Source organism: Harpegnathos saltator, unplaced genomic scaffold, assembly GCF_003227715.2.
Source record: "Harpegnathos saltator strain DR-91 unplaced genomic scaffold, Hsal_v8.6 scaffold639, whole genome shotgun sequence".
Taxonomy (NCBI): domain Eukaryota; kingdom Metazoa; phylum Arthropoda; class Insecta; order Hymenoptera; family Formicidae; genus Harpegnathos; species Harpegnathos saltator.
The window spans coordinates 1,056,203-1,067,229 of NW_020230470.1; the positions used below are offsets into that span (position 1 = coordinate 1,056,203).

Below are 11,027 nucleotides of genomic sequence, written 5' to 3' on the forward strand. Positions count from 1 at the left end.
CTGTGTTACTTGGGGAATTTTGTCTTACCATTTAAATGATTCTGGATCTACCATCATGAAAAGTTGTAACCCGCTTTCGGCTTTTACCGGAACAATTTGCCACAATTCTATGTGTTTCATATTTTTTTTTCAGATATACTGCATTGCTCCAATAGAAATTGAATATTTATTAGCAATTATCCTAAAAGATTCTGTCAGTTGCTAATGATTAAATTTCGAATATCAGGAGAAATTTGCTTTGCTTTCGTGATATCGTTCTTGTTTGTCACAGCTACTATTGGCTCCAAACATACAAATTCTAACCGTAGATATAATATACACAAATGTTATAGTATGCAAATGTATGATTTATTTTATCCAAAGCGAAATATAACAACACTGAATAATAAATGTTTAACAAAAGAATCAAGCGTTATTTTTATTGTTTCATATATTCATCATTTAAAATGCTTTGATTTTTCTGCATCTAATAATTCATTTGCTTGTTAAAAAAATAGTTATTCTAACAAATTTAATTTGTTGAAAGGTATATGATTTATTTCGTTCAGCACTGTAAATTCAAATTTTAAAAAACTAATATATAAAGATGTAAACGAAAGTAGAGCAACGTAAATCGCGCCTTGTAAAATGGAATCATTTATACGAATACTGTTGAAGAAAAGTTCTGGCACAAGATTACTTGGAACTGAATATTTATAGGTATATTATACAAGACGATTCGAAGTAGGTATGTATAGGTATGTATATATATCCAGTTAGATAAAAGATATTGAACTTATATCCGTCATATTATCTTTTTACATTAATATTAACATTAAATAATAATATTAGATAATATAATAATCGAATATTAAAACTTATCATTAACTAATATTTCGTTCTGTTAAAATTCGTTCTCGTTCATAAATTCCCTGTGTAGATAAATATATATCTTTGTGAATCATTTACATGGAATATTTATATGGAATCTGTAATACTATTCTTGAGTATTACAATATGCGTCTTTTCTTTTTGCCGACCAAAATTTTTGTTCTCGATAATATTTAACTAGACAATATTCCTGTCAATATTTAAATAGACAAGACTGCTGAGATGTTTTCTATAGTAATCGTTTACTAGTAATAAATCATGGCCAATTAGATATACTATAAATTTTCAAATCCAGTTTATATTTCCACTCAGAATATAATTAATATTATAGTCATTGTTGAGACACCAACTAGAGACACAAGTTTGTACGCTTATGAATTATGTATTCTCAAAAAACGGATAACTTTAAAGGATGTAGATATTTCCTCGTTTGAATCGTACTTGGCTACTGCTATTGCAAACGACCGCAGATTTCGGATTTGTGGTTTAATAAAATTATACCTACCGAAGCTTAAAACTCAACAATCCACCCTAACGTTGTTTATTCTCCTTGGAAAGGAGTATTATAATTATCATTACTGAAAATTTCGTTAATTGTAATATTTTTGCATATTTATTTTCCTATAATTTTTGCGTTTCACATGAGACATTCGTCTGATATAAAGAATTAGTTCCTAGCGATCGTATAATTTAAAGGCGTTGCTTGTCATTCCAGGAAAGGTGTAGTTATCAGTAGGCGAAGATTTCGTTGATAGTGATATTTTAGTATATTTATTTTATCCTGTGATAATTTACGCATTTTATATGAGGAACTCGTCTGATATAAAATATTGGATCCTAGCAGTCATGTAATTTAACAAATAATATATAATTTATCATATTATTATTATATATCAGGCTAATTTAAATGTTAGTCCAAGTCGCTCTAGTACAACGATCATGATCTTGGGCTTGAAAATACTTGTATACAATAATAGAGACTTGTATACAATTAACTCGAATATCCGATTTGTCATAGTTATAATAACAAAACAAATTTCTTTAATCGCCAGTTTGCTGTAATCTGCCGAATAAGAAAGGTATAGCAATCGAGAATAAATAGATATATTCTTCCGTTGTTATAGGTAAACTCAGTATAACATTGATAATCATACATATTTTCCAAGTTCATCGAGAGGATAATTAGTTTAACTTTAACTTATTTTACCTATATGTTTATTTATTAAATTTTAATTATTAAATTTTATTTATTTATTCTTATATATATATAATATCAATTTTGATATTATTATATTAAGTTTTATCATATCAAACTTTATTTATATATTAATATAATAACAACTAATATGTTTGTGAAAAATCGATTAAAATTTTGTTGTAATTTGTAAATTTTCAAAGCAATTCTTATTGTCAACCTTTGCGCTCTCTATGTGACCATAGTTTATAATTTCATTACATTCAGGGAACTTTCAAGAAAATAGTATGTAGATTATATGGTACTTTCTATATCATTTGTTCTCTATATGAATTATATATAGCTTATAAGTTACTAGTTTGTACATTTCTTTCGTATTTAATCAACCTAGCGCCAATATGTTATAAAACTATTATTATTGCTTGGTTTTATATCTATTTTCTTTTTTTTTTGTTTAGTAAGTGGATTGCAATGTCGAAAGTTTTTGTTCTGCGTACAGTAATAGGCGACGAATACTAAAGGCTGAAATAACAAATACGGAACATATGTCCATTTAGGAGTAAGAAACTCTAAACTTATATATCTGTTGTATTATTCTTCTTACATTAATATCAGCATTAAGTAGCAATATTATATAATACAATAGTCAAATATTGAAACTTGTTATTAACTAATATTTCGTTCTGCTAACAACTAAACTACCCATGTAGGTACATATATATCTTTGCGAAACAATAATATGGAATCTCTAATATTATTATTAATTTACATTTCGATGAGCGCTGCGTTACAACCGTATTTTGTTACCGATCATGATCAATATTTGAATACGGACAGTGAAAATTGCTGGGTTGTTTCACTTGATGATCGTTTACTGATTAATAAAGTACAGCCAATTAAATATACCATAAGTTTCGCAGTATATCCAAATAATGATCTATTCTCTGGTATATCTGATATTAAGATCATGGTTGAAAATCCAACTAGAGAGATAAGTTTGCACGCTTACGAATTGCGTATCATGAATGGTTCGATAATTCTAAAGAATTTTAATACATCCTCATTTGAATCGTACATATTCCTTGGTTACCGTTATTGCAAACGATCGCAGATTTTAGATTTGCAATTTGATAAAACTATACCTGCTGGAATTTATCTCTTAACAATCCAGTTTGACATTATTTTTTCTATGCAAAAGGTTATAAAGAAATACGAATACAAGAATGGTGGAACAAATCTTAACAGAACAGAGTAAGAATTTACATGAATCATTAATTATATTGCTAACTGTTACAGATAAACATTTTTTTTTATTGAACTTATTTGGTCCAAATGTCACACTAGTTATTTTAGTTTTTGTAGTTATCATGAGAGGGAAAGTCAATAGAAAAACTGATTAATTCAACAGTTTTTGTAAACGATAAAATATTTGTCAATAATTTTTACTTGGATATGTAAGTTAATTATAAATGACTATTACTGAGAAAATAAGCATTTATATAATTTACATTCTTTCGTATAGTAGTGCATTCTCTCGTATAATAGTGTTTTTTAGTACTGACATATAGATAAACTAAATCTTGTACGATTTTGTCCGATTATATGATAAATTATAAACAATATTTATATCAAATTATATTACGAGGTTGAATTAATTCTAGTCCCTAGCACTAGATGGTTTTAGTAACAAGTTAATGATTAGTACGAATGTTGAAATCTTGCAACACTGAAAAATTTGACATTACTCTATAACACATGACATTTTACGCGCTATTGTTACTGATAGTTTCATTGTTTATACGCGTCTAAAATGGATCATACGAAATTACATTTTCCATATTCATTATTTTCCTTTTGTTTAATTTGAAAAAATCGGCAACTGAATCTCTAAAATGTTTGTTACTATTTATGGTATTACGATCAGTTCCAACTATAAATTTTGGTTTCAACGATTCAAAAATGGTAATTTCTATTTGACTGACAACGTACCAGTCAATAAAAAGTTCGAAAATTCTGAATTGCAAGCATTATTAAATGAAAACACCGCTCAAATGGAAAATTGACTAAACAGCTCAATGTTAATAAATCAACAATTTCTAAATATCTATACGCTATAGAAAAAATTCAAAAGGAAGACAAATGGATTTCACATGAAATTGAGTAAAAGTGCCATTGAAGATCGTTTGAATATTGCCATGTCTTTGCTTGCCAGACAAAAGAAAAGAGTTTTTTGTGACGAATTGTAACTGGAGATGAAAAGTGGGTTTATTTTGATAATCCAAAGCGAAAAAAATCATAGGTTGACCCAAAATAACTATCAACATCGACGGAGCAAAACGGAACATTTACGGTCACAAATCAATGCTCTATATTTGGTGGAATATGGAAGATATAGTGTACTATGAGCTTCTAAAACCAAATGAAACAGTTACGGGGAAGCAATACTAGCAACAATTGAATAAATTGAATGATGAATCGATGCAAAAAAAGCCAGTGATAGCCAGACGCAAAGTGATTCTTTTGCACAATAATGCTCGTCCATATGTTGCTTCAATCGTTAAACATTGTTAAGGCTCGAATAGAAAATCTTTCCGCACCCAGCTCCAGACCTAGCACTATCTAATTCGCACCATCTATTCCGACCGATGCGACACGCTTTGACAGATATACACTTCAATAATTACGAGGATGTGCAAAAGTGGGTGATTAGATTAGATTGCTTCGAAAGGCAGATCGTTCTATCGTCTATCGGATGTATGTTGCCAGAAAGATGGGAAAAAGTTACAGCTAACGACAGAAAATATTTTGATTGATGTAAATTTAACCATTTCTTTAAAGTAAAGATAAGAAATTGTCAAAATAAGACCAGAATTAATTCAATCTCCTAATATATATATATATATATAATTCATATGGAATATTCATTTAGATTATATATAAATATATTTGCGGCTTTTAGATTATAGGATGGTAAAAATTTTATGTTTAATAATAATATGTTCTTATGATAGGTTATACATCACGCAACTTAACAAGGCTCGGAGATTGTTTCCATGTTGGGATGAGCCCGGAATAAAGGCAATTTTCGAAATAAGTGCTTCGTATCCTAAGCAGTACAAACTTTTTTCAAATATGCCTATAATAGTCGAAGATATCTGCGACTCAATGTCTTGCACATCATATTTTAACGAAACACCTCCGATATCTCCTTCCAACGTTCTGTTTGCTCTGCTTGAAAATAACGTTAAAAATAGTGAAATATTTCCAAACGACTTCATTTGGCACCTGTCAGAAAATGAAACGCTACAAGATATGATAAATACAATCGCAATTGTCAATTGGCAATTGATATATATTACGAGCTTTTCCAATATATTCCAGAAGATAGATCGCATATTATTCCCAAATCATGCAATAAAATCAATAGGATGTCCAGGCCTTATGATATACAGGTATATAATACACATAATTTAAGTGTTGTAGCATTGAAGCTCAAAAGAAGTCTGAGTACAATCAATCCAGCGATATCCTAGTGACGATATCATCTAGCCAACGATATCACAATTGGAAGAAAAAAACCTATTCTACGATTAAGCTAGAAATTGGTAACAACGCACAGAAATTTGTTCTCAACAGGCTGTGTATCTAATAAGTGAAGACTAACATTACACCAATATTTTATTCTTCCGCTCAGTAACATAAATATATTACAACATGTATTACAATATGTAGCACATGATTGTTATATTGTGGGATAGAAAACGATAAAATTGATGTCGTGTTCTTATTGTTCTTATTCGGTTTCTTGTGTCAGAGATTTTAAATTAACTTTATACGCTTATATAATTAATAAAACAATAAAATTATGCACACTCATATTGACACCACATAGTCATATTAATTCACAATTTACAGAGAAGAAGATGTTCTGTATAAACGAGATATTGATTTTCCTGGACGCAAACTTTATATGAGCGAGATCATTTCACACCAAGTGACACGTGAGCTGTTTATAGGAATGGTTACAGGATCTTGGTGGACCGACCTGTGGTTAGGCGAATCACTTTCGAAGCTTTACAGTCATTATATCTTGGACAAGGTTATTATACGCCTGTCATCATTACATACATTATCATACGAGTTACTTCTGAATTTGAAGACACAATTGATGTCGTAAAATTTCTTAGATTCTTCTAAACGCTTTTTGATAACGTATAAACATTATTAAATATAGAACATAACTGTTACTTAATGTATAACTAACTCACATAACATAACAGATAGTCTGATTTTATGTGTATAGCAGATATATGTGTTATATATATATATATATATATATACACACCCTCAGACATCTCAATGCACATCAATAGGCCCTGAGAAATGTATACTTTATATTTCAATTATGCAATATTTCCCTGCGGCCTCATAACAGATTTATAATCTTTCAGTAATATACCGATCCTGCAATATTTTATTAACGTATTACATTTATGTTACATAACTGCAATTTTATATGAGTAGGAAATTATTTTATATCAAATGTATTGTAACTTATATATTTACTTGGATGTAACTGTTACATACACTGCTCAAAAGAATTATGGCATAGATAATTTATTGCCGAAAATTGGCCAACTTTGACTGGCGATTACTTCGCGAAAAATGATTGTAGACTAATAATTTTTTTTTCAAAATGAAGTTAAAGTCTTTTTAAGAATGCATCTCCATTTTTTGCATGCGATGGACCTCTACCCCTGTAATCCCTGATATCTGAGGGCATATTTGGTATACTGAAAATTGTAAAATTTGACGGAATGTACGGACGTGGACAATTTTTTTCGGGAACGACGTTTGCATCGTCATAAAGTTAAAATCATCCCTTTCAATTTGAAAAAAATGGAGTCGCTACAATTTTTTTTCGCAAAGTTACAGCCCTTTAAAAATATCGTTGTGGAGGAAACACGAGATATTGAAGACGCACCTACACGCACACACACACACACACACGCGAGCGCGCACCTACGTGCACAAAAGGGAGGGTTTGGAATCAATAATTACTGTGGAAGTGACGAACTACGGGGTTCTTATTTCTTCTGTCACAGATACACACACATATGCGTGCACACTTGGCCCGAAGGCCAAATATAACGATATTTTTGAAGGGCTTTGCGAAAAAAATTGTAGCGACTCCATTTTTTTCAAATTGAAGGGGAAGATTTTAACTTTATGACGATGCAAACGGCGTTCCCGGAAAAAAAATTGTCCATGTCCATGCATTCCGTCAAATTTTGCAATTTTCAATATACCAAATATGCCCTTAGATGTCAGGGGTAGGGGTCCATCGCATGCAAAAAATGGAGATACATTCTTAAAGTAGAGACTTCAAGCTTCATTTTGAAAAAGAAAATAATTAGTCTATAATAATTTTTCGCGAAGTAATCGCCAGTCAAAGTTGGCCAATTTTCGGCAATAAATGATCTATGCCATAATTCTTTTGAGCAGTGTATTTGTATTTGCTAGAGTGTGATATTTACGTAATATTAATTTATGCATCTGTTTCCATATTTCACATTTGTTTTACCGCAATAATAATTTCTAGATTTCCGGCGATTCACAATTGATGGAACTCTATGCAAGCCAAATTCTTCAGCAAACTCCTCACTTTGAAATTAATTGTTACATGAAATCTCTTTCTGAATATAATATGTTAGATGCGGATAAAATTGACATTGATCTCTGTTCTCGTTGGTACTATAATAAAGGTGAGTGTTTGACTAGAAATTTAAAAAGTATTTAAATGTTATTAAACGGCAATACTATATAAATTGTACTATTTAATTCTTATTTTATTTAAACTACATAAATTTGTCACTTTTTATGAATATGTTTCGTTACAGGATATGCTCTTTTATATATGATAGAGCACATAGTCACGCGGGATAAATTTCAATATGCTGTTAGAAAATATTTAAATAAATTGTAAGTAACATATTGTAATATACTTTTCGCCGTTAGATGTTGCTTTATAGATAGCTATCTATAGATAGCTAGGATAGCTATAGATAGCAGGACAGAAGTGATATATTTCAAAGTTTATATGTTCATTAACATTTTTGTTAATTAACTGAAGTTAAAATGGGTGCATTTATTATATAGATTTATTATAGTGCTTTTCAGATATGTTATATAGAATTAATATATTTACGTTAAAAAGTTCAATTTAACATCTAGTTAAGTAACAATGTGTTTAGCATTTATATTGCGAAATTCACATATTACTAACGACATAAAACACGTACACGTGCGTGCGCGCCCGCGCGCACACAGACACGCGCAGGTTGAATTTCTTTCTTTATAGATCATCTTTCTAGATTATATTTCTTTCTTTATATTATTTCTTCATAGCATATTTCGTTCTGCCACTCTTAACGATTTCTGGTCTACCTTACAACTTGTGTTTGATAATGGAACTTATCAAGAGATTAGAATAGAAGAAATTATGGATACGTGGTTAACTAATAGATATTATCCTATTGTGCAAATCTTCCACGATCATCACAAGAATTTATTGACATATATTATCACAGGAAGTGACAATATGATGCCATCCATTTGGAAAGTACCAATAACATACGAAACATATTCAAACTCCGCGCGTCATTCTAACTCCAGTAATATTTTGATAATTAATTCTTCAACTGGAAATATTGTAGTGGATAAGAATATTACTTTTGCTATATTTAATATAAAACATCATGGTAAGTGTATACCAGATAAGTTCAAATATATCAGATAAGCGATGCTTTGCGTAAAACAACTTTGAATTAATATATTTTTTTTAGTTTATCTATAGCAATTTTTGGTAAATACAAACGTGACAATAATAAAAACATTATAATAATTCTTTAATTTATAAACAGGATATTACCGTGTTAATTACGATAAAGGAACTTGGTTGCGAATCGCAACTTTTTTAAACCGTGGAACACATGAAATATATGCCCTCAACCGTGCGCAATTAATTGATGACGCGTATTATTTTATGACACAAGGCTATTTATTATCGTCTATATTTTGGAAAATCGTAAAACACCTACAGTTCGACAAAAATTATATAGTCTGGTACCCAATGTTTAATATTCTATCGAACATGTGGCCCGTTTTGAATCATCCGAACGCAGAGTATATGAAGGTAAGCAATATTGAATTGCATTAAATAAGTTAAATAAAGGGGGGTTGTGTAGTATACTATACATCGAGTATGAAAGAGTATTTTAGTACTGAAAATGGATTATTTTGGAAAAAAGTATCAAAAAATAAAACATTTCTGATAATAATTATATGTATGTAAGCTCAAATACATATCGTATACATATATTCATAGTTATAAATGCATGTAAGATCAGTCCCCCACAAACAACGTGAAGTAGTATATTTAAAGCATAATGTTTTCATATAAAACGTAATATTAATGTGGTATCAATCTCTTGACGTGACTTAGACAAACGTACTTGAAATGTTGAACGGCATACTTCAAGAGTTGGAATTCAAAGAAAAAGATGAAAAGGACAATATGTCTAAAGCATTGAGACTGTTAGCAGCAAGATGGGCTTGCAAGTTAGGGCATATAAAGTGTCGAATGGCTGCTACGTCGGATTTGTTTCTCAGTTTTACCGATCCTGTTAAAAACAAGTAAATCTTTGTACCGAATAATAATATTTTTAAACATGTTTCTCTATTATCTGTTGCACTACGTGTTTGATAAGTCACGTGATCCGAATAGAAATTTCGCTTGATACTTTCCGTATATCATAGATTTCCAGCATGGTGGAAGGATTGGATATATTGCGCCGGTATGATGTTAGGAAACGAAGATTTATCGCAGCGGCTGTTTGAAAAATATAAAAATACTACAGATGTAAACTATATGAAGTATCTCTGTTGCGCGGAAGATATAGAGGTTCTCATGAAAAATATGGCTGATTTGTTGTCACTCACACCAACGCAAGACAAGCGGCTAAAACTTTATCGTATTATTACAAAGAAACCTCATGTTGTGAAACACATTATGGAGAATTATTTGAAAATAGATCATTCTTGGTGATTTTCTTTTTTTTTCTTATAAGTACTTTCTGTTGTGGATTACGAGAATATATAGTGCTTTTATTAACGATTGATGGCTTTTATTTGTAGGTGGAATGACACTTCTTTATACTTAGACTTATTAGGTGATATAATAATGAATATATATTTAGATGATGATTTCGAGAAGGTATGTATTTTCTATTTACTTTGTATAGCTCCTAACATTTTTAACGGTTTTACATTTTATTTATACACATACAATATATATGATAATTTATTTTTCGTCAAAGTTAGAAATTATGAATAAAAATGAATCGGAGCTGTTTTAGAAAATTACCAAAACTATCTGTTTCAGATTATAAGTTTTGCACAAAATTTGGCCCACCTGTCATATCTAAACATGAATAACATATCTGTAATAAATCAAGCTCAAGAGCAAAGAATTCGCAGAATGGAAAATATGTTTCAGATTTCAGTTTCGATGAATAACGAAGAAAACGTATAGTTTCTCAATAAACATATTTACAAGATGTGATAGAATTCAAATAACCAGTCGAACTAAAGACTATTGCAACTTGCGCATTAAATTGAGATATCTGTGTTTAAAATTGTATGTTCTTTTTTAGTATTGCAGTTTCATTATATGTTATTATTACATTATATTTTACATTTCTTTGTTTATTTATTTATTTGTTATTTATATGTATTTGTACGTATGCACATTATACATGGTGTTTTAGAACTCTCTTCAAGAAATACGTGGAGACATACAGCGAATTGAGATAAATCTAAATTTCCTTTTCCTTATTTTACGATGTTCACAATAATTATCAAGATATTAATTATAAAAATCTGACGAATAAGCGCGCGCCTG

At 30.0% G+C, this 11,027-nt stretch overlaps 1 protein-coding gene across 1 annotated transcript; it reads left to right on the plus strand.

The window, feature by feature from the left end:
- Positions 1 to 1,933: 1,933 nt before the first annotated feature.
- On the plus strand, positions 1,934 to 10,729 carry LOC105182549 (thyrotropin-releasing hormone-degrading ectoenzyme). The gene is made up of 13 exons (XM_011140068.2): positions 1,934 to 1,994; positions 2,524 to 2,624; positions 2,776 to 3,316; positions 5,077 to 5,517; positions 5,981 to 6,164; positions 7,668 to 7,830; positions 7,966 to 8,047; positions 8,474 to 8,826; positions 8,989 to 9,260; positions 9,570 to 9,760; positions 9,884 to 10,168; positions 10,262 to 10,340; positions 10,509 to 10,729. Exons 3-13 carry the CDS (start codon positions 2,805 to 2,807, stop codon positions 10,656 to 10,658), a joined length of 2,712 nt encoding a protein of 903 aa, XP_011138370.2. The 5' UTR covers positions 1,934 to 1,994; positions 2,524 to 2,624; positions 2,776 to 2,804; the 3' UTR covers positions 10,659 to 10,729.
- Positions 10,730 to 11,027: the final 298 nt, after the last annotated feature.

Coding starts and splice junctions, on each gene's coding strand:
- LOC105182549 (XM_011140068.2), top strand. CDS start 2,805: ATGGAATCTCTAATATTATTATTAATTTACATTTCGATGAGCGCTGCG. Junction 7,831..7,965: donor TCGTTGGTACTATAATAAAG/GTGAGTGTTTGA, acceptor GTTTCGTTACAG/GATATGCTCTTTTATATATG. Junction 10,169..10,261: donor TTGAAAATAGATCATTCTTG/GTGATTTTCTTT, acceptor TTTTATTTGTAG/GTGGAATGACACTTCTTTAT.